Source organism: Schistocerca gregaria, chromosome X, assembly GCF_023897955.1.
Source record: "Schistocerca gregaria isolate iqSchGreg1 chromosome X, iqSchGreg1.2, whole genome shotgun sequence".
Lineage (NCBI taxonomy): Eukaryota > Metazoa > Arthropoda > Insecta > Orthoptera > Acrididae > Schistocerca > Schistocerca gregaria.
The window spans coordinates 772,270,301-772,295,130 of NC_064931.1; the positions used below are offsets into that span (position 1 = coordinate 772,270,301).

Sequence of the window (24,830 nt, forward strand, 5' to 3'; positions counted from 1 at the left end):
TGCCATGCACAGATATTTGAGTGAAATTTGTTTAATGCTTACTTTCTTCCATAAATATCTCTTGAACTGACAACAATGAGAAAATAGAGATGATGTGGAGGCTTGCTAACAGTAGTGCTACCTGTACACTATTCATGAATGGTATGGGGGAGAGGGGAAATTATTATGCTACCATAAGAACCCTCCACTACACACCATCAGGTTGCTTGCAGAATGTAGATGTGGATTTCTTTCTCATTCTGTATCCCTGTTTTTCTGATATACTATTCTTAGATTTTCTCCTGCTGTACCCATTGCCTCCTTATGTAGTTGCAAACCACCAACACTAGTCATGCCTATATTTTCCAGATGCATAACCCACCAAAGCTCCATACTCTGCTTCTCCTCCCTTTCCCCACCTCACACTAATTCCATGTCACCGTTATATCAAAGCACAGCTCATTACTGCCTTTTCTATGCGCCCACCTGCTGCTAAAATCCATTTGTACTCAGTAAGTAGTGACTTGCCCATATGTGGTACTAATATGTAAGTTGAGATAATTATTATCCCTCTGTAGCTGACTGGTGGGTGATTCTTTGCACTGATTTGATATATCATATTCATGCAATGTATCTTGATCTCTGTTTCTGATTTACAGCACTTGGAGAGGCAGCCCCTGTTGTTTTACAGTTGATTCAGGAGTCAAATGTCTGTGTTGGATAGCTGCTGTGTCTTACTTACCCTTGATATGAATAAAAACATCAAAATATGTTGCTAGGAAAGTTTTTCTTCCTTTTTCTCTCGTCCGCAACTGTTTTAGATTGACGTAAGTCTCTTGATGTTATAATTATTAAACATATTCCATCTCCCTCTTGAGCAATGCACTATATATCTATCAGGTTCAAATGGTGAAAATATTTTGGCTAAATGTCCCAAGTCCAAAGATGCAAAGATCCCTCACATTATAAGTAGCATCATAGATACTTGTTTGTGAGAGGTAACACTTTAGATTTGTGGCCAAAACTTGCTTGTCTTCTTATCAGTTGATTTTTTCTCCGTGGTTTGTTATTAAGGTTCTTCAGTTGGCTTTGTAAATGCATTTTAAAGTACTCTGTCAGTTTGATGAGAGGTCAACAGGTCTGGCTCCTTGTACATAACACCTGTTTTTACAATTTTCAGCAATTATTGGAACTCTTTTTGATCTGTTTTGTCATAAATATTTAACCAAAGTCACTTCTCTCCAACAATAATGGTTGGCACCCATCTTCAGTAATGCCTCTCCTTTGATAATCCATCTTTGCTTCCTCAGTACCAAGTGAGGTGGTGCAGTGGTTAGCACACTGGACTTGTTGTCGGGAGGGTGACAGTTGAAACTTGCGTCCGGCCATCCTTATTTAGGCTTTCCATGAATGCCCTAAATCGCTCCAGGCAAATGCCAGGATGGTCCCTATGAAAGATCACAGCCAACTTGCTTCCCTAATCTGATGGGACTGATGACCTCACTGTTTGGTCCTCTCCCCCAAATCAACCAACCTTGCTCAGTCATATTTGAATTCATTGTTATACTCAGCCACAATGAGCTTTAAATGTATGGCTTTGTAGTATTGTTTGTTTGACATTGGTCTGTACACTTCAGTTGTATACATGTCCAATGTGTGCCTGCTCAGAGTAGGCAGGGTGGCAGCATCCTTAGGGTTAGAGGAGAAGGTGAAATGTTCCCTTATAAAAGTGGCACCCTCTTTTGTAAACAGCAAGATGCCTTGGTGAATCTGGAACTGATGTCACTGTATGAAAAAAAAAAAAGTGGATGCCTGATGATACTGAGGCTACCGAGTTGTTGGGCCATCCTGCTGGATGTGATGGAAAACACGCTGCAGTAGGGGATCCATCAAGGGTTCTGCTGCCCCCTGCAGGTTCGGGGGTAAGAATAGGCCCGCGGTATTCCTGCCTGTCGTAAGAGGCAACTAAAAGGAGTCTCAAACTTTTCGGCCTTATGTGATGGTCCCCTCTCGGGTTTGACCACCATATTTCAAAATTTTTCCGCAGAGAGAGCCGATTGGGAAGGGCGCCTTACATGGTGCACTGTATCTGTCGTGCATTGAGACCTTTAGCCGGCTTTCTCGTCGTTGCAATGGTGTCCCGCTCGTTTTCCATCTCTTGGGCGAGGATACGTCCCTGGGTGCGATTACCACGCTGCACTGTGCAGTGTTGCTTTCCACTGCGACGACGACCTTATACATTTTTGCACCTAAGATCCAGCACGGTAGCCAGTCCGTTGTGGTGGGGCCGCCATGTACCCTGTTGGTTGTAGCCCCCTGACAACACAGGGATCGCTCTACTGATGCCTGCGCCGTTTACTCCCCATGTATGCCAAGGAGTAGATGCCCATCTCCCTGGGACATCAGGACTCCCGGCAATGGCCATCCTGCCAGGTGGCTCTTGCTGTGGCTGGGTGGCGTCCATGGGGAGGCCCCTTGGTCGGAGTAGGTGGCATCAGGGCGGATGTCCCACAATGAAGCGTGGTACATTATCTCTTGCTGGTGGCCAGCCACCAGCAGTCGCTAAGCGTTCAAGAGCTCATTTTAAAGCTAACGTTTATGACCCCAAATCGTTCCCATCCCTGGCCACACCATGGGAGGAACGAAAGGCAATGAATGATAGTGACATGTATTCGCCCAGGTATCTCGTCTGTACCAGAGCTAATGGGAAATCCTTTGTATCCATGAAACCTCAGTTCTTTGTAGAGCATTTGGAGGACAAGTTTGGGGAGGTGGAGGGCTTGTCTAAAATGCGCTCTGGCTCAGTTGTGATAAAAACAGCATCCTCCGCCCAGTCACGCAGGTTGCTTGCTTGTGACAAGTTGGGGGATGTTAACGTTACCATCACACCACATAAGAGTTTAAATATAGTCCAGGGTGTTATTTTCCATAGGGACCTACTTCTGCAGTCTGATGACGAGCTGCACGCCAACTTAGAGCGTAGAGGTGTTCATTTCGTCCGGCAGGTTCATCAGTGTCCAAGGGACAATCAGGTTGCTACCGGTGCCTTTATCTTGGCCTTCGAGGATGATACATTACCGGAGAAGGTCAAGGTGATGGTCTACCGTTGTGACGTCAAGCCCTATATCCCTCCCCCGATGCGTTGCCTTAAGTGCTGGAAGTTCGGCCATATGTCTTCCCGCTGTACTTCCAGCCTCACATGTCGAGATTGCTGACGCCCATCTCATCCCGATACTCCATGTGCTCCGCCTCCCGTCTGTGTCAACTGTGAAGAGCCTCATTCACCTTGCTCGCCAGACTGCAGGATCTTACAGAAAGAACGCAAAATCATGGAGTATAAGACCCTGGACCGACTGACTTACACTGAGGCTAAGCGGAAATTTGAACGGCTACATCCCGTGCACATGATGTCATCTTATGCCTCCACTGTCACTCCTGCTCCAGCTCCTTTAGCTGCACCACAGACAGTCAGCTCTCAGCGTCAGAGGAGCTCACCTGCCCCCTTGACGATGGGGGCCCCTTCTCTTGCTGTTGCTCCCACACCATCTACCTCGGGAGCAGCACCTCCTAAACCACCGGGGGCACCAGTCCCCACTTCTAAGCCGGAGAAGCATAAGTCTTCTTCGGCTTCTCTCGCTCGGAAGGGATCCCTTGGGTCACTCCCTTCCCAGGTTCCTACCAGCGGCACAACAGACACCAACCAGTGGCTGAAGAAGCCACAGGCCGCTGGTCGTCGGGCTTCGCGATCATCTTCGGTTCCGGAGACTGACTCCAATAAGCCCTATCAGCAACGGCAACCAAAGGAACAGTGAGACAAAAAGACACTGAAGCCCCATAAGACCAGGGCACCTGCGATGGCTCCTACTCCACCACTGCCTACAAGCTCTGTGTCTGAGGATGAGGTGGAGATTCTTGCGTCCGTTGAGGACCTCTATCTCGCCAGTCCCTCAGACGCAATGGATAGCATTTGCACGGGTGCTCCATCGAAGGCAGCAGGTGACCCAGTGGGGTAATATCCCTTCCCAGTCCCGTCACGCCTTTCTCAGCCATGGACAACACCATCCTCCAGTGGAACTGCAGCGGTTTCTTCCACCATCTAGCTGAGCTCCGCCAACTTATCAGCCTTCACCCTTTCCTCTGCATTGCTCTGCAGAAAACTTGGTTTCCGGCAATGCGAACCCCCGCCCTCCGTGGCTATCGGGGTTATTATAAGAACCGGGCAGCTTATGAAAGGGTGTCTGGTGGCGTCTGCATCTATGTCCTGAACTTTCTTCACAGAGAGTCTGTCCCTCTCCACACACATTTAGAGGCTGTCGCTGTTCGGTTGTGGACGCCACAGGCTGTTACCGTCTGCAGTCTTTACCTTCCACCGGATGGTGATGTCGCGCAGGATGTCCTGGCTGCTCTGATAGCTCAACTGCCGCCACCTTTCCTGTTACTGGGCGACTTTAACGCCAATATCCATCTGTGGGGTGGGTCAGTGGCAACAGGTCGAGGCGCCATCGTTGATCATTTATTGGCGCAGCTCGATCTCTCGATCTTAAATGATGGTGCCTTCACACACTTCAGTGTGGCGCATGGCACATACTCCGCCATTGACCTTTCCATCTGTAGCCCTAGCCTCTTACCGTCTGTCTAATGGAGAGTGCATGACAACCTGTGTGGTAGTGACCACTTTCCGATCTTTCTGTCACTGCCACAGCGTCAGTCTTCTGGGCGCCCTAGCAAATGGGCTATGAATCAGACTGACTGGGACTTGTTCTCCTCCACTGCCACTATTGAGCCTCTCTCTAACGATGTCATTGATGCAGTGGTTCAATCGGTCACCACCGGCATCGTTACTGCCGCCAAATCTGCCATTGCCCATTCTTCTGGGTCCCCTCGGCGGCGGACTGTGCCTTGGTGGTCGCCTGAGATCGCTGAAGCGATTAAAGCTTGCCGCCGGGCGCTCCAGCGTCACAAGCGACATCCCTCAATCGACCACCTTATCGCCTTCAAATGGCTGCGTGCGCGAGCCTGCCGCATTATCCGCCAACGCAAGCAGGAGTGCTGGGAGTGGTATGTGTCCACCATTGGCCTCCATGTCACTCCATTGCAGGTCTGGGCCAAGATTCGCTGCCTCTATGGCTATCGGACCCCTGTCAGTGTCCCTGCGCTCTCACTGAATGGAGTAGTTTGTACTGACTCCGACGTCATTGCAAACCGCTTGGCGGAGCACTTTGCTCTGAATTCTGCTTCTGCCAACTACCCCTTGGGCTTCCGCTCCATTAAGGAGTGGATAGAACGTCGGAGTCTTTCTTTTCGCACTCACCATCCTGACTTGCACAATGTTCCATTCAGTGAGTGGGAATTTCGCAGTGCCCTCGCCGCTTGTCCTGATACCGCTCCTGGGCCAGGTAGCATCCACTCTCAGATGCTGAAACACCTTTCAGTGGACTGCCAGCGACGCCTCCTCAATCTTTACAACCGCATTTGGGTCGAGGGTGAGTTTCCGTCGCAGTAGCGGGAAAGTCTTGTTGTCCCCATTCTGAAACCAGTGAAGAAACCTTTAGAGGTGGACAGCTACCGTCCCATTAGCCTCACCAACGTTCTTTCCAAGTTGCTTGAACGGATGGTGAGCCGGCGCTTGAATTGGGTACTGGAGTCTCAGGGCCTTCTGGCTCCGTCTCAGGGTGGGTTCCGTAAAGGCCGCTCTGCCGCCGACAATCTGGTGAGCCTGGAGTCGGCCATCCGTACTGCCTTTGCCCGACATCAGCATCTGGTTGCTGTCTTTTTCGACATGCGGAAGGCGTATGATACGACATGGCGTCATCACATCCTTTCTACGCTTCATGGATGGGGTCTTCGGGGCCCTCTGCCGATCTACATCCGCAATTTTCTGTCGTGTCGTACCTTCTGCATGCACGTCGTGGCCTCATATAGTTCCTCCCAAGTCCAGGAGAACGGTGTGCCAAAGGGTTCGGTTCTCAGTGTCTGTCTGTTTTTAATAGCTATTAACGGGCTCGCTGCGGCCGTGGGAAATACTGTCTCTGCTTCCCTGTATGCTGACGACTTCTGCCTTTACTACAGCTCTATTGGCATTGCAGCTGCTGAACGTCAGCTACAGGGCGCAATCCGCAAGGCGCAGTCTTGGGCTGTAGCGCATGGTTTTCAGTTTTCCGCAGCCAAGACCTGCGTTATGCATTTCTGCTGGCGACGCACTGTTCACCCGGAGCCGCGGCTTTATCTCGACGGCGAGCTTCTTACAGTGGTGGAGTCACATAGGTTTTTGGGGGTGGTTTTTGATGCCCGGTTGACTTGGCTGCCTCATATTCAGCAGCTTAAACAGGCGTGTTGGCGGCATCTAAATGCTATGTGATGCCTGAGCCACACCAGGTGGGGCGCCAATCGATCTACTCTCCTACGGCTTTACCAGGCGTTAATCCAATCCTGTCTGGACTACAGGAGTCTGGCTTATTTCTCAGCATCCCCATCTGCGTTGCGGGTGCTGGACCCAATCCTCCACAGCGGGATACGCCTTGCCACTGGTGCCTTCCGAACCAGCCCTGTGGACAGCATACTTGTGGAGGCAGGTGTCCCTCCACTGCGGTTACGACGCCAACGATTACTGGCTGCTTATGCTGCCCATGTTTTTAGCTTGCTCTGGCATCCAAATTATCATGTTCTATTCCCGCAGTCAGTCGTCCATCTGCCAGAACGTCGGCCCCGCTCAGGTTGTTCGATCGCCGTACGTGTCAAACAGCTTCTTTACGGGCTTGGGTGTTTCCCTGTTCCACCTCCTTTCTGGGCCCCTCTGCGTACACCCCCGTGGTGTGTGCCTCGCCCTTGCCTTCGGCTCGACTTGGCACAGGGCCCGAAGGACTCAGTCCCTCCGGAGGCCTTCCGACGCTGCTTTTATTCCATCCTGACCACGTATCAGGGCTCTGGCATTGTCTACACCGACAGCTCGATGGTTGCTGGTCGTGTTGGTTATGCACTAACTCTAGGGGACCATTCTGAACAATGTTCGTTGCCGGCTGGCTGCATTGTTTACACTGCTGAGCTGGTCGCCATCTTTCGTGCTCTAGCGTATACCCGCTCCTGCTCAGGTGAGTCCTTCATTATCTGTAGTGATTCCCTGAGCGGTTTACGAGCTCTCGACCAGTGTTTCCCTGGTTCTCATTTGGTAATGGCTATCCAGGAGTCCCTGCATACTCTTGCGCATTGCGGCCCCTCTGTGGTTTTCGTGTGGACCCCAGGCCATGTTGGGATACCTGGAAATGAGAATGTTGACCGCCTGGCAAAAGAGGCCACCAGTACACCATCTCTGGACATTGACCTCCAGGAGACGAGCGTTCCTACGCAGCAAAATTCTGGACCTTTGGGACACTGAATGGCGCGCCCTGCCTTCACGAAACAAACTTCGGGCCATCAAGGAGGCTACCCATGTGTGGCGCTCCTCCTTGCGGGCCTCTTGCAAGGAGTCTGTTGTCCTGTGCCGGATGCACATTGGGCACACGTGGCTGACGCATGGCCACCTATTGCGACGTGAGGCCCCACCTTTATGTCGCTGTGGCTCCGTTTTGACAGTGGTCCACATTTTATTGGACTGTCCACTTTTAGCTGTGCTCAGGCAGTCGTTCGCACTGCCTGACACGCTCCCTGCGCTTTTAACAGATGACTCTGCTATGGCTGACTTAGTTTTACGTTTTATTTGGTCGGGGTTTTTTTATTGTTTAATCTGAGTGTTTCTGTTTCATTTTATTGTATTGTGTTGATTCTGGCCTTTGGCCTACGATTTTAAACTGAGTTTTTAATGTGTTCTCGGTGGTTGGCTTTTCCTTTTTTATCCCTATGGTCGGCCAACCACAGCCACACTCTGTGTGGTGTTACTTTGTTTTGTCTGTTCTTTGTCTGAGTATTTCTTGTCCTGTGTCGATGCCGTCTTTCCTGTTGTTTGTTTTTCTTCTCTTTGGTTGGTATTAGTTTTTTGGAAAAAGGGACCGATGACCATAGCAGTCTGGTCCCTTTAATCCCACAAACCAACCAACCAGGTTTCTGCTGCAACATCCATAGAGTTTATTAGCAAGTCCTCAAAGATTATTGAACTGGGCAGACGGTTAGAAAACAGACAGTTCGCTGTGTGTCAAATTGCAAGTTTGGACCCTTAGGGGGTCAGTATAGGGCATCTGTATTAGAGTGTGAATAGGATCGGCAATAATGTATGGGTTACTGGAGTAATGGCCTAACAATGAAGACAGTTGGCTGATTATTCCAGCAGTTTAACCTTGGACCCAAACAAAGATAGCAAAAGACTGTGGCCAATAACTAATGTATGCACTCCAGAAATGATAGCCTTCATTTTCTGTTTGTGAATAATGTTCTTAAGCTGGATTTAAGGTTGTGGAAATGAACGTTATAGGCTTTTCAGAACCATCTAGGAAAGAAGGGCATCACTGCCATGATGGGAGGCATCTGGTGCCGAAACTGATGCAACTGAAAGATAAACTGTTAAACAAGGAGATGACTGTAAACAAGTTTTCAAAGCTTGAAGTGTTTGCTGGCTGACCATAGACCATTGAAAGGGAACGGCATTGTGACATAACTGATTCCAAGGATAGACAATTGAAGCAGCCCGAGGGATAAAAGGGCCTAATAAGTAAACTTTAAATGAAACACCTGGAGGTTATTCACAGATTGGGATCCTCAATTTTTTTTATTGCCTTGACAGCGTCCTGTGTGGGTTGTAACATTTCTTTACTAAGGACATATTCTAGGTAAGTGAGAGAACATTGAAGAAATGAAAAATTAGGAAAATTGCTCATAAGGCCCTTTTCAGAGAGCGCCACAAAAATCAGATGCAAGTTGCATGGATGTTCCTTGGTTGTATGACCCGTGACCAGGATGTTGTAAAGGTAGTTTACTTATTGAGAAATATTTGCTGTCAACTGTTCTAAAGACCGTTGGAAAATAGCAGGAGCGCTCACGATCACTAATGGCAACCTTTTATACTTGTCCAAAAGGTGTATTAAATACCAAGATTTTCCTCCATTCCTTGGCTAATGGAAGCTGGAAATATGCCTCCGCCAGGTTAATTTTTAAAAAGAAGTAGCTGCCAGCTAATGTGGAAAAGAATTGATCAGGCTGGAGCAAGGGATTAAAATTGATTTATTCTTGGGCATTGACAGGAAGTTTAAAGTCCTCATATAGTCATAAAGTGTCACCTATCTTACATATGATCACTAAGAAAGAGGCCCATTGACTAAAGGGAATAGGTGGAAACACTTGCACTTGTTCCAAGCTTCTGATTCCAGTTTCACTTTATACTGAAGGACCAGCAGAATTTGGTGAGTTATAACAAAGCAGGGCACTGTGGAACATGTGTGAAAATTTATGGCTGTCCCTGAAGCAGGCTCAAATAATGATTTAGCAAACGTGAAGTCTCAATCTCTTCACCACCACTGAAAGCTCAATACTATTAACAGTGTACTGAATGGAAAAACCAAAATCTGAATACACCTAAAGTCCAAAAATATTTTCCACAGGTGGATTGGCGACCACCAGGAAAGTCAATGACCTGGTCACTTGTATATAGTTCACAGAGGGCTTTGTTTGGCCCAACAATTGAATGTTAGAATTTGGAATGCACACTGCCCAAAGGCAAAGTGCCAATAATATACACTCACTAAAGTATGTCAATAGATTGATCATAGATAGGTGCACCTGTATGAAATAAGAATACAATTGGTATATCCCCTGTTTCTGTAACAGTATTTTTCCTGAAAACATTTTATGATCAGTTCCTGTAACATTGCTGGAGGATGTGCCAGACCACCAGCAAGTTTCAAAACACCTTACATTTTGATATTACCGAGCGAGGTGGCACAGTGGTTATCACACTGGACTCGCATTCGGGAGGACGACGGTTCAATCCCATCTCCGGCCATCCTGATTTAGGTTTTCCGTGATTTCCCTAAATCTCTTCAGGCAAATGCCGGGATGGTTCCTTTGAAAGGGCACGGCCGATTTCCTTCCCAATCCTTCCCTTACCCGAGCTTGCGCTCCGTCTCTAATGACCTCGTTGTCGACGGGACGTTAAACACTAACCACCACCACCACAACCACCACCACACATTTTGATATTCATTCGGGAATTAGAAGTGTGCTAATAAAAGCAAATTTTGGACAAATTTAATGAAATCTGGGTTATCAATAACCTTAGTTTCCATTGTGGAACAAATAGCTAATTATTTTCTCCTAAATGTAAATTGCAATTCCTTTGCTTGTTTCTAGTAAATGGCATGGTCTCACATGTTCCCACAATCTCAGTTAATTTCTACTAGAGTATTGATGCATAGAGTGTGTTGTTCACTTCTGTTTATATTGTGGTTAATTCTATTGCTTCTTGCTGCCATACCTGTATTTTACGTCATGGAAGAAATTATAATATTTTTTTTTTACATCTAATTCAAATGCAAATTTTTCAGGTAAGGAAGAACGGCAGTTGAAGGCCAATACTATTTTTCAAAGAGAGTTTGACAAACAGTTAGATGAACTAGAGAAACAGATAATACGCCATGAATGCAGTATAACACTTGTGAAAAAGTACCTTAACATTATTCGCTGCCAGCTGCTATTGAGAGGAGTTGGGGATGACAAGGTAATTTTATTAAGACACTGCTATAGATCTATCAGTGTATTCAATGGTTGTAAGTATGTAGCCTTTAAATAAGTAAGTCACAGATCTGGTGGACTGTCCAGTGCAGATGTGAAGTTGTTGTTTCATTGTCATTTACATGTCAACTGAAGCAACACCCTGATTCTGCATAATATACATTCCTTAAAAACATTTAAAATCATGAACACCCCCCCCCCCCCCCCCCGCCCGAATAATCCATGCTGCATAATGAATGTGGCTAATGGCATGTCTTATGTATCTGAAAATTTAAATCTGACCCTACTGACCCTAGACAGACTAAAATAATGATGGATATTGGGAATGTAAAGTATCAATTTCTATACACGACACCCAAAGTCTCAGCTGCATCTCATTAGAGGCATAGTGCTATATGTGTGTCAGTCTCAAAGTATGGAAATAGGGAAATTAATTACCAAAACAAATGAAATCTACAAAGAGAGGATCTGATGTGACACAAGGAAAATATAAAAGGAAAAGCAGATGAAGGATTGTTAATGATATTCAAATGTGGAATCTGTGCCATTGGAACTTGCCATTAAGAAAATGCTACATAAAGAGTGATGTAAAACAAACAGTAATTGTGACTGTGTTAAAGTGAATATATGTTCCAAATTTTATACAGACATTTTTTTGTGCAGTGATGAGCAATGCATACTAAGTTTACTCAGTTAAGGGGGATGGGGATCTGCTTGGTCAGAGCATAACTCCACCTGGTTGTTCTTAAAACCAATATTCTTCTTTATCCATCTAATGTTCTGGGTGGGATGTTTGGCGGTGGGAAGAACCATTTGAAAATAAATACCCAGGAAATGTTTCATCCTGTTTAAAATGTATTTATCATTATAGAAACTGATGAACAAAGTACTATATAACTTCGTTTCTATGTGCACATGGCACTGAACTGAATAGTTCTGCCATTGAGGTCCATAAAGAGTCTATACAACATAATACTGGTGGTAGAGTCAGTGGCACCAGTCTTCTGGAATGCAAAGGAATGGAAGAATATTCAATTGGAGTTTAACTGCATCATGGCTTTAATTCCAGTATAATATGCTAACAAGATAGGAAGTGTGGCATTAGAGCTTCAGGAGAAACATACAGATAGATGTCTAACTGAAATGACTTACGTTATACAACCATGAAAGTGTAACAGAAATTTCTTACATCAAGAAAACAGTAGCATCTACAGTATTTCACTTACCAAGGTGGAAAATTACATAATTGGAGACAAAGCCCACAGTGCACCATGTCCACTTCCAATGTATAGAAAGGCAAACACCATCTAGGTCATCTTGTTATTTATTGGATAATCAGTTTCAATCCTTTTTTAGGTCATCTTTAGATCCATTAATTTTTAGAAAGGAAAGAAAATTTGGTGCCATAGCACAAAGATAGTTATGAAGTGACCTAAAAAGATACACAGTGGAAGTATGCAAAACAAAAATAAAACAACATATGAAGTTAGTCATATTGAATAACTGTGAAGCGCAGGTCGTCGGTTGAAATTACTGAAGCTATGGAAATTAAAGTAGAGCATGATATACCAGTGCCTATCATCTGACAAAATTGAAAGATCTTTATGTAAAACTAAATTAAAAGTTGCATTTGGTACAGAAACACCATAACACAGAGTATTGGGTCAGTTGAAGTGTGGATGCCGAGGAATAGATGGATGCTGAGACAGAGCAAAATAATGAGAACACACATACAATGTGTGTAACTCTGATTTATTTAACTTGAATTCAGCTAGTTCAGTTGCATTCCAACAATTCCTTGTCACAAGCAAGTTTGGTTGTAGATAATAATAATAGAAAGGTGAGGCTAATTAGTAGCTTTCAAGTGCACCTAGTCAACTCTGCTATGCGACAGTGCTGGCATCGATGTGGTGTCTTCAACTAGTAAGGCAGCCACATGAGTTATTACCACTTTGCTGGAGATGACGAGGGGATGAGGGAAGTCTGGGCACAGGTAACAGTGGGGAGCAGGAACCAAAATTTCAGCTGATGACAAGCTCCTGTCCGCACCCCCAACTTTTGTCATGCAAATGCCAGAAGTATCAGTGGAAAGACCAGCCATATAGTGCTCACCTGACCCAGGGAAAGAACATCTCTTCCATCAGTGAAGGCAGAACAGCAACTGGAGGATCCATGTTGGCCCGCTGGAAGGCAGCTCAGGCAGCCAGCTGTGTGCTGTCGACAATAGCACTGCGTCGACAGCCAAATGGCTCCCTGTCCAGCACACGTGCCTGGGGGAGGCGAAGGTGACTGAGGCTGTAGTGTCCTCCTGGGAATCGAATGTACAAATGAAAAACCTGCAGCAGGATCGTGCAGCCCACGCAAATGAAGCTGATTCCAGCGGTACTTCTGCAGCCCTATGGGACCCTATAAGACATATAAAGAGTGGCCTAAGACTTTGGGAATAACTCTTTGTTCCCAGTGCTTGTGTCTGCCAAAAACTCTGAAAAACACCAATTATTTAAACTTCTAGTGTTGCACAGAATGGCCCATCCACTGTGGAGGATGCAGCAACTAAAGCATTATCCTATGCTGGTGTCCACGCGTGAGCACCACAAATGGAAACCTGCTAAAGGCATCTACTGCAACAAGCCAACAAGAATTCCAGTATGGTCCTGGAAAGTCTAAAGGCAGACATTGATGAGGGGCACTGGGCTTGGACCAATCAAAAAATTTCTGTAGCGGAGCAGCCTGGATGTTCCATGAATGGCAGACATTGAGAAGTCAGTTGTTCTATTTGAGTGTTCATACTGACTCATGTGCAAGCTGCTCAGTGCATGCAATGGCTCAAAGTCCTTGATAGAGGAGATGGAAGAATTTCCTTCTGAAGCAAATGTAGCCCAACCACATATGGCTGACCATTGTCTGTGTGTAATAAGACAACATCCTGCTGGACAGGTAAGTTAAGCGGGAGAGCAAAATAACCACCTACAATCAGATCTTCACTTAAAACTTCCGGGCTGATAGGCCGTGGTCGAAGTATAAAACTCTCTTCTGACGTTTCGTCTCCGAATGCGGGAGACATCCTCAGAGGTAAAGCGGCGAACTGCGGAGAGAACTCGAGGAAGCGCTGATTATATAGGCAGTACAGAGGGCGCCACTGTTGATCACGTGGCGTCGGCTATGAGATTGTCTCTGGTAACGCCAACATTCTCGATTGGAAGTAATCGATCGTCACTCTTGCGGTGCAATGCTGACATCCAAATTTTATCCAGTTTAACACCTTCGTCTTTCCTGTTAAAATTATTACGATGTTTATCAATCTTGATAGCCTCTCGATACAAGCGTGCATAATAATGCAAGGTTTTTGATATGACGCTCATCTCGCTGAATTTTATTTCATGATCACCTTCTTGGTAAACATGTTCCGCTACGGCCGATTTATCCGTGTGACCCAGGCGGCAATTCCTCTTATGTTCAACAAGACGGGTGTTCACACTTCTCTTTGTGGTACCGATGTAAACCAGTCCACAACTACAAGGAATTTTATATACCCCCGGTGTAGCCAAAGGGTGTCGTGCATCTTTTGCTGACCTTAAAAATTCTTTTATTTTCCTTGTGGGTCTGAAAATAGTTTCCACCCCATACTTGCCTATAACTTTCCCAATGCGGTCTGTGACCTTACTAATGAACAGAAGAAAAACTTTGCCCTTGGACCACTGTTGTTCGTCGTTACTCCTTATTCTCTGCCTAGAGCGCAGTGCTCGATCTATATCCTTGTTAGAATAGCCATTCGTCACAAAAGTTGAGCAACAGAGAGGAGAGGCTAACTAGTAGGATTTGAATACGTTGAGTGAACTCTGCTATGCGATTGTGCTGGCATTATTGCGGCAGCTTCTTAAGTCAGCTTGGTGGTGGCGCTACTCGCACATGCAGCAGATGAGCTGGCCGTGGATTGATGGGGCAGTCATGTGAGTTACTTATTGCCTGGCCTCGTGCCAATAGATTAAGACACAACACAGAAACATTTCATGTGAAAAAAATGAGTACCTGCACTCAGACATAAATAGTGTCACAGGTTGCAACTGTCAGAAACAATGTGAAACACATTCTAAACCTTCTACCCGTAGGTCCAATACAGAGTACATCTACACACGAAATAAAACTGCTCTTGGCACACACATCAATCCTGGATTGAGACACAAACATGAAGGTCCTCCACAAAGCCAATAGGTGTGAATTAGTACACCATGTTTGTGCAAGGAAGTAAAAATTAAAATACGAGAGCAAACTGAAACTTCCTGGTAGATTAAAATGGTATGTCAGTCTGAGACTCAAACTTGAGACCTTTGCCTGCTGACTGAGCTACCGAAGCATGACTCATGACAGATTATGAGTCATGCTTTGGTAACTCAGTCTGTGGAGTACTTGCATGCAAAAGGCAAAGATCCCGAGTTCGAGTCTGTCTGGCACACAGTTTTAATATGCCAGGAAGTATCAGATCAGTGCTTACTCCACTGCAGAGTGAAAATTTCGTTCTGGAGACAAGAGTGAACCGATTACCAAATATCGGTAAAAAATCTACTACTTTAAAAAGGCTTAAAGGGGTTGAACATGGAATCACATATTAAAAACCAAGAAAAACTTTAAAAAACAGAGGCTGAAAGACAGCCACTTCAGAAAACCAGACAGAACTTACATCCAAAAATACACTTAACAAAAATAAGAACTACTATATATACAGCAAATGTGTGAGCACTTTTTTTATGCTTGAAACATGAAGTAGTACAAATCAGTTGTGTAAATAGTTCAGAATTAACTTAAAAACAATATACTAAATAGAAAGCAAAAATTGGGCTGCAACTTTAAAAGTACACGTAGCACAGTATTCTTTTACTGGAAAAACATTGTAAAATATAAAATCTACATAGTGGAAACATCAAAAGGAAACTTAAAATGATCACTATCATATCAATTCTGTATTGCAACATGCACATTGATGACCACAAATGGGGAATAGCAAAATGCCATGAACCACAGAGGAACAGATAACCTACCTGCTATGTGTTTTGATTTTATTTGATTTTTTATTGGTCCAGTTTTATCGTACAGCACAAATTGTACAATTGATATTGGACAGGTCAAAGATAAGTTACAATAATACATAGTATTAATGAAGTAGTAGGCAAATTAAAAATAGGTACCTATAATTTTGTTATGTATTCAGAAATTTTCTGATGGAATAGAAACAGTGCTTTATTAGAAATGCCTTTAGTTTAGCTTTAAATATTGGATGAGTAGCATTTTTTATTTCCTCTGGTATCTTATTGTGTAGTATTACACCAATGTTAATTGTGCTTGTCTGATAGGTGGTTGTTCTGTGATATTTTTGATGTATATTTGATTTCCCTCTGGTACTATAGTTGTATACAGTTTTGTTCTGTAGCAGTTTGCCTGTTTTCAGGAGGTAGTCCCTAGTAAACAAGGTAGTTTCATAAATGAATAAACTTGGAACATTTAGAACACCAAGCTCAGTAAAATGGGATTTACAGGACTCCATCTTTTTAAGGCCACAAATTATTGTTAGAGCTCTTTTTTTTTTCATTCTAAAAACCTTTACACTGTGGGTTGAGCATCCCCAGAAAACGATCCCATATCGGACTAGTGAATGGAACTGTGCATAGTATGCCTGCAGCACTGTTGTTTTGCTTGATGTAGCCTTTAAAATTCTTAAGCCATAGCAAGCAGACGATAGTTTTCTAGAGAAGTTATTTATATGTGTGTCCCACTTTGTCTTGCTGAATCCATAGACCCAAAAATTTTGTGACACATTTTCTAGGGGATCATTTTTTAATTGTGCTTGAATAGACATTTGATTAGTTGGAGGAATTAAATGAAAATCGACAGACACAGTTTTTTCAGTATTTATAATGAGTTTGTTTTTTTGGGAACCACTCAGAAAGTCTTTTCTTAGAACTTTCTGCTGTGGACTGCAAAGTTTCTGGACTGGATCCTGTCAGCAATACACTGGTGTCATCGGCAAACAGAATAGTTTTTGTGGGACTCGCATATTCAACTAAGTCGTCCACATAAATCAAGAAGAGTAGTGGACCTAAGATTGAGCCCTATGGTACAACATATTTTATTGGTAATTCACAAGAAAGAAAGTTGTTTCTTGTTTTATTCATTTTGTTCAATTCATACTGAAGTTATACTTTCTGCCTGCAGTTTTTTTAGGTATGAACACAACCAGCTATGTGCTACATCTCTTACTCCTTGTCTTTCTAATTTTTTGAGCAGAACGTTATGGTACAGGACATCAAAGGCTTTCAATAGATCTAGAAAAATACCTGCAGTTAATTTATGTTGATCAAGTGATTTTAAAATGCAGTCCAAGAATTCAAAAATTGCTCTCTGTGTAGATTTAGACTTTCTAAAACCATGTTGTTGGACTGCAAGTGGTGCATATTTATTTATGAATTTTTCTAGAATTTTTCAGAAGGAACTTAACTGTGACATGGGTCGGTAGTTTGATATTTTTTCAGAAGAAGTGGTGAAACTTTTGCTGTTTTAAAAACATCTGGAAATACACCATTTTTTAAAGAGAGATGGAAAGTTTTTGCCAATGGGTTTGGTATGTGGTGATCACACGCTTTTGATATAAAATCAGGTACTGCATCAAGACCACATGACATTTTATTGCTCAATGATTTAATTTTACTTATAATTTCATTGGGCCTTGTATCATAAACATACATAAAAGCAGTTGAGATCACTGACTTGCTGGAGAAATTTGAGACTGGTCCTTGACAGTGTACTTGAATGAGGTCTTCAGCTAGTGAAGTGAAGTATTCATTGAATTTTTCCACAACTAAATTTGGGTCTGTGACTTTTGAGCCTTCTAGTGTTAATGATACATTCTTTTTCTTTGGCGCTGAACAACAAGTTTCTTTCTTTATAACTCTCCACATGGATCTCATTTTGTTAGATGAGTTTCTTATCAAATTGTCATTCCACATAATTTTTGCTTCTTTGACTACTCTACCATAGATTCTTTTGTAGGCTTTTGAATAATCTGCAAATTCTTGGGTTACTCTATATTTCTTACAACATTACTGCAGAAATCTGTTTCTCTCACTGGAAATTTTTATGCTTTTAGTTACCCATTACTTATTATTGTTATGTTTTACTGTTTTTACAACTTTTGAAAATACTAGATTAAAATAGTGAAGAAAGATGCTCTGAAAACTCATGTACATGCTATCAACATTGTTCTTAGTGGCAGTGCTTTCCCAGTTTTCCTTTGCCAATAAGAGCGGAACTGCTATTACCTGTTGGTATTTCTATACACAGCAGATGTGCCTCATGAACACTATAACCTATGCTCAGTACTCTGCTTGTGACTCTGTAATTTTATTTCTGACATGAATATTTGGTCAATAATGGAATTTGTGCATTCTGTTAATCTTGTTGGGCTGTGTATTGCGGGGATCATATTGAATGTGTTGGTCATATTTATCAAAGCATCTCTGGTGCTGCTGTCTTTTGAAAAATAAATATTGAAATCCCCACAAAGCACTATCTTCATATTTAGTATACTGATTCTGTTCAGCAGAACCTCTAGTTTATTCATGAAGACTGGCAGGTTTCCACTTGGTGCTCTATATATATTAATAACTATGAAATTAAGCTCTGACAGTTTAGTAATGGAAAGTTCAAAGTCTTTTTCAGTTGAGTTGATATAACTTTTACTGACACCACAAAACTTTATTTGTTCTTTCACAAAGATAGCAGGCCACCATGTTTGGAAAACTCTCAGCTAAAATGACTTGCTAATCTATATCCTGAGATTGAGGTTAATTTTACTTCGTGATTTCGTAGCCAATGTTCAGTAAGGCAGATTATGTTTACATTTAGTGCATACTGGAGTAGTGCTTCCAACATGGAAATTTTATTTGTGAGTGACTGAATATTATGGTGTAGTATAACAAAATCTGGGTATTTAGTAACTTTAGTTGAAATGGTTTCTGATTCTTTATCTAATGGCATTTCTAATACAGCACTTACCATAAAAAAATTTTGGTATATTTCTTGTGTGTGGCTTCTGTATGCTGGTGGCAATCAGCAGGTGAGTTAACTTCTGGAGCATGTATAAATTTTGCTTCATCCACATCTGTCCTCTTCGGTTGAAACCATTTCATAATTTTCATTTGGCTGACGACTTGATTGTTTGTTTCTCACCTAATCAGTTTAAACCACTTTGTAATTTGTGTTTGGCCAATGGCACAGCTTGTAACTCATCTAAAACACTTCTTAATCTCCATTTGTTTGCCACTTATACTTTTTTCTTCACTCTTCTTCTAAATGCAAGTACAAATTTTCTCGGCTAGTAGTTTCTTTCCTGGCATATTTAAATGAAGTCCATGGACTGTATGGGACTTTTTCTCCAATCTGTTTATATCTACAATATCAACATTCTTAAAGTTAGTGCATATTTCAGTGATACACTCGTTTGCAACATTAATTTTGTGGTTCACATACGATCAGCGTGGTAAATCATGACGATGTGGGATGTTCACAATGAGTATATTTGTGTGGGTTGAATTATTTAAACATTTCCTCATTCCTGTAATAACCTTGTATGTCTCGTTTCTATAGTCGTCGTTTGATCCTCCTATTAACCTTTATTCAAACTAGCTATGTCAGTTGATGTTGTTAGGTCTGTTATTTCACTCAGTGGTGCCACTGGCTTTATGAAAGCCCTGTCACTTATGTGTGTTCTGTGCAGGCAATTAAAATTAGACAAACTGGTATAGTTGTGTTGTGACACTGCCAGTAATACCAGTTATCAAATCAGAAGTAATTGTAATTAAGAACTAACTCAAGTAATTGCAGTGCATCACAATTTCCTTATTTGATCTGCCACTATGTATGCGAAGATTCATAGCAACTAAGTTAAAAAACTCATCCTTGGTGACACTAGTGTACATATTCTTAATTTCAAGAGGTACAATATAGATTCCATGCGCACTGTTAATTTAATTTAGGATTGTGGTAAGGTGATCTCTATTTTTAGTATTATAATTTAGGGGTTTGTAAGTAGTGTTGATTCAAATATTTTTACAATATTTTGTCAGTCCCATATCCTGATCCATTACGTGCATTAACAATTGGCCACAAAGATAAATTTAGTTTGTGGATTTTTAAGGTAGCTCTAAGCATAAGAGCACTAGGATTCATCAGTAAAAGTGACATTTTTTCCAATTCACTAGGAAAGGATCAGAATCATTTAGCACACTCATAAGTTGCTCAACATATTTAGTTATAGGATCTGTTCTACATTCCAGTGATCTCGTTTCCAGTATAAATTGCTAAGCCTCACTTGTATACTGTTGTTCCTACATTGTCACCACTCTTTTGCTCTTATTAGCCCTCACAGTTAATGCCAGATTATCCTCCAGTTTACTATTTATACCACTCAAAATAGCATTTTCCTTTTTATATTTCAACTATCTTGTATCTCGACTTTTACAACTAGTATCAGTCATCTGTTTTGCCCTAATAGGTACTTCATTATGCTACACAACCATATATTTGGCTCTGTCTAAGACTGTAACTTTATAAGGTATCAAGAATTTTTTGTTGATTAGTGATAGTGCTGTGTGTTGCACATTAAACCACATTCTAACAGGCTAAGCTACTCATCATTAAAAACAGTGTCTGTGTATTTGTAGATTTTAGGAAAAAAACTGAAATGCCGACGGGGGTGTCACTACTAACCACACAGTCATCCAACTTTGTAATTGTACCAGTGTGAATTTTATGTATCCTGCTTCTTTTTGACCGATTAAAAAAACAAAATTGCAAATATCTTACTAAGCATCACAGAAAATATGGGTGGCAATGTTTAGTAGGGACATGAGGTATACATAGTTCTTACATTTGCTAGATTTTTTGTATCTTACAGTGCTGTTGTAGTAATACTGAATTAATAATGCTGTTAAATGGAATAATAATAATATTAATAATAACAACTATGCTATTAGCTGAGCATGTAAAAATGGCTTACGAATGACAACAATGTACTTTGCACTCTAATGCAGTGATTTGTTGTAATTTTGTTAGTCTTCTGTGCTTTGCTTCAAACGAAACAGAATACTGAAATTTTCAAATTTTCCATCAGCTTCAGTATTGCTATGGGTTATTTTTTTCTCCTTTACTGAATGTTTTCCTGTCAGTTATGTCATCCATTCAATTTCTCTGGCATTCCTTTTAATTTATTGGTCCTTTCTCCAATATTCTTCATAGTTTTCCAATCTATGGTTAATCACTACTATTTCGTCTAGAGAGAAACATATTCCTCTTTGCTTTGTTTTGTGAATTTCACCCCTTCTGTTCCTGGTATTGCTTCTGTTTACATTATAACCATCTTTGAGCTCTTGTGTAAATTCTATCCATTTGGTCCACCCTCCTCCTCCTGTTTGTGTTGTAACTGCACACCATGGAATCTGAATGCCACCTTCCCTAAAACATTTTAGCTCTCACATAATTTGCTACGTGTTTTGTTGCTGTAGTGTCATTTCTTTCAGGTTATTTAGAGATGCCATGGCATTTGTTTGATGAGCCTAAGTGTCACGCATTGTTAATTGTAATTTCTTATTTTTCAGTTTATTTTTGGTGCGGGGGCCTATCATTTTATTAATACCCGTAAAAGAACAGAAAAACAAAATGTGAAAAATAAAAGCATTTCTACAGGAATTCAGCCTGAACAGATTCCTTGTATAAAAGATGATAGTTCATGTGGAAACAACAACAACAGAGTTCTGGAAACAGAAGTAAAGTCAGCTTTGACTAAAAACAACAACAAGATTGCCAGAGAACTTCACCAGAAGTCAGAGTGTCACATAAGGGGGAGAAGATTTAAGAAGCTTCAAAGGCAAGTTTCTCTTGTGGAGACATGGCTTGTCATTAAGTGAAGGAAAAAATTGTGTCACTCAATGAAAATTTGCTTACTGTTACCTGAATCTGAGCATTTTCTACAGGTTTGTTGTTGGAAATGTTTCTCAGTGGTGCCCTGAAAGACAGTACCAAGTTAGTGCTCCATACAAATGGATGTTATATATAAGGGGCCCAAGAGAGGATCCAGAGATCTCAAAATATGTGACAAAGGTTTCAGTCTTCCTTGATCCTTCATATTACCCAAACAATGTTGTGCACATGATGTAAGTTGCTTTGTGTGTTATTTGTGAGAAATTATCAATCTTTAATTAATTATTTGTTTAGTAATAAGAACATATAAATGGTCCTGAATGGTATCTTAATAATAAGGGAAATGAAATTCAGAATTCTCTCTCTCTCTCTCTCTCTCTCTCTCTCTCTGTGTGTGTGTGTGTGTGTGTGTGTGTGTGTGTGTGTCAAGTCAAGTCAAAATTTAGTGGCAGAATAGAACTTTCATATAGTTTATACTCATTATAGTACTGTTAATCTGATAGCATTACTCAGCTAATAGTGCTTGTTCTATCCATGAAATAATTTTCTTTGTTATCTTTTAATGTGAGTTCCTTATGGATGTACTGTGTCCAGCAAACCAGAACCATGGTATAAATTGTTGTAATGATGGCATCAGGATGATTAGTATTAGGACTTAAACAGGGAAGGCAATAACTTTTTTATCATAGACAACAAAAATCAAATGTTCCAGGTATATACAAGACAGAATGAAATGATGTTCTGTCTGATAAATATCGAAATTTCCTTAATCAAAACTTTCTACAAATTACAATTAGCTCAATTTGACATATTATAGATATTGCAAAACATGCATCACAGATTTACAGGATGGTTTAGCTAAGCTGTTACCATCAAATATTTTCAGAGCCATTTAAGATATTGCAGTTCTGTTTTCATCCAGATTAATTGTGAGGTAGTTCTCACTAAATGACATTTCGTTTCTTTTTATAGCAATATTAATTACAGAGATTTTGATATCAACTTTGCTGTATCATAGTTCAAAAAGAGACAAATTCTATGCCATTTCATTCTTCAAAATCCAGTTACTAGTTTCAGAATAATTACAGCATTTATGTCTTATGATTTATCTATTTTAAACATGAAACGGATTGCATTCTTATTTGGAGGTTCATGATTGCATACCCAAGTAGGGAAATAAGTCACTTCGGATTAGGAGGACACAAAGTGTTGCACTGCCACAATACCAGCATAAAAGGGGCACAGAGCAGCTGTAGCTTTCATTCTGTCTAACATTCACATGTATCAAGTGCTGGTTAGTTTGAAAAAAATAAACGTCTTTCACAAATGTGAAGAAACTACATATACCACTTCTCTACAGGGAATAGAGAAGGAACACAAAGAGAACAGCAAAGTTGTTAATATGCGGTGACCAACAAGAATGACAGTTCAACAAATGTACAAAAAAATTTATTTGAGAGATGCTGGAATACCACACAGAGGGCAAGCAGTAAGCCTGCGATGAGTGGACTGCATGAAATAGACGATTTCGTAGCTGTTGCTCTTAATCCACATGGTAACTGCAGAGAAATTGTGCGTGTTCCTGGAATCGATCGGCCCAGCAATGTTGGCAACTTTGGCACGTACAGCTTCCATCCACATCATGGGTCACTTCACCAGCAGATTAATCAGTGGGATTGTTGAATACCTATGGAATTCTTTCACTCAGTTCTGATGCAACATCAGGACAACATATTCTTTCTTCAAAGAAATCTCTTTATCAGCGAAACTACCCTTACAAATCATGGAAAGCTGAATTATGAAATCTGCATTATTGGGATGCTGAGAATCTGCACTGGCTGAGGCAGGTTGAATGTCACAGGTACTGGAGTGTGAATGTAGAGGACATGCCTCTTGAAATATGCAGGTGTATGTGGCACAAGTGGTGCCCAGCTCACTTATGTGCTTGTGGCTAGGAAAGTGATCACCTAGGTTTTTCCCAGTCTCTGGATCAGACATGAAGGCATTATCATTTGACCTATATGTCTGCCGTTATTTGACGCCTCTGGACAATCCAAGAGGATTTAACACATCATGATGTTAAATACAGTAAGTGCAGTGATATTCATGGACTCTCTTGTCCGTCCAGGAGTCCTTTATGGGTGACTGAAAACGTGTAGTGCTGTAGACAGTGGCCACGTGAAATACTTGATGACATAAACTGAATTTTGAGGAACTGTTTATGGCCACATTCCTCGGCATTCCCCCCCCCCCCCCCCCTTTTTTTTTTTTTTTTTTTTTGCTGATACTGTTGTTTTCCAATTTAAGTGTTTATTTTGACTTTAAACTCATGACATGAAGTTGTTATTTAACAAGTTTTATATCCGAATTCCCTTTTTACAAATTGATGCAATTTTTGATGTGCACCTTGCTTTCAAGGCTTTGGCAAAAACAAGCAGACTGTCACTATAATTAGCTGGTGTCTCATACTTACATGTCATGTCCTTTGCCTTCCAGTTGATGCGTCGGTCCAACATCATGCATCTAAATGTGATTAGTGTCAGCTTTAAACTAATTTTTTTCCAAATATTGTGTATTTTTAAGCAGATTCTCTTAGCTGTGTCAAGCTACAGTGGCCCAAACAACAATACACATTTACACATGACAGCAGTTGGTTTCATGTTCAAAATGGACAAATCCTAAGTTGTAAATATTGCAGTTTGTCTGAAACTACTAATCAGATTTGGAAGAGTGACACACCATTGAATATGTTTCTTTTTAGAACTATGATACTGGCAGTGGAATTTACTATAGTTCCGTGCAAAACAAGTAGATGTAGCCCTGAATGAGACAGGGTGTATCATTACAGGATGTCTTCATAGCTTGCCTTGAAGTAAGGAGAATAATAGCTGCAAAGGTTGAAAAGTGATCACCTAGGTTTTTCCCAGTCTCTGGATCAGACATGAAGGCAACTGGGAAAAAGTGCAGGTGACTTATATACGAGGGCTATCCACAAAGTACATTATGTTTTCGTTTGTGTCCGTTAGGGGAGGGGCTAGCGTGGCCATCTTGGTGTCATGGCATTCCGCCGCTCAGTCGGCATCCTGCCGTGCTAGTGAGAGGTTCGTGCTGTACTCCGTTGAGTTACTGCGACAGTTTGAAATGTCAGCGTTAATTGAAAATGCCGCGAAGTGTGAAGTGCATGCTGTAATAAGGTTTCTGATTGCAAAAAACTGTACACTGATAGAAAT

The 24,830-nt window shown here is 41.8% G+C and overlaps 1 protein-coding gene across 3 annotated transcripts in view; it reads left to right on the top strand.

Moving 5' to 3' along the window:
• Positions 1–24,830, top strand: part of LOC126298862 (uncharacterized) — a 120,417-nt gene that overhangs the window by 46,202 nt on the left and 49,385 nt on the right. For all 3 annotated transcript variants that reach the window (XM_049990371.1, XM_049990372.1, XM_049990373.1), the window contains exons 3-5: positions 10,446–10,618; positions 21,279–21,547; positions 21,654–21,833. In XM_049990371.1, the coding sequence (XP_049846328.1) occupies positions 10,446–10,618; positions 21,279–21,547; positions 21,654–21,833 (622 nt within the window). The remainder of the gene's footprint in view (positions 1–10,445; positions 10,619–21,278; positions 21,548–21,653; positions 21,834–24,830) is intronic.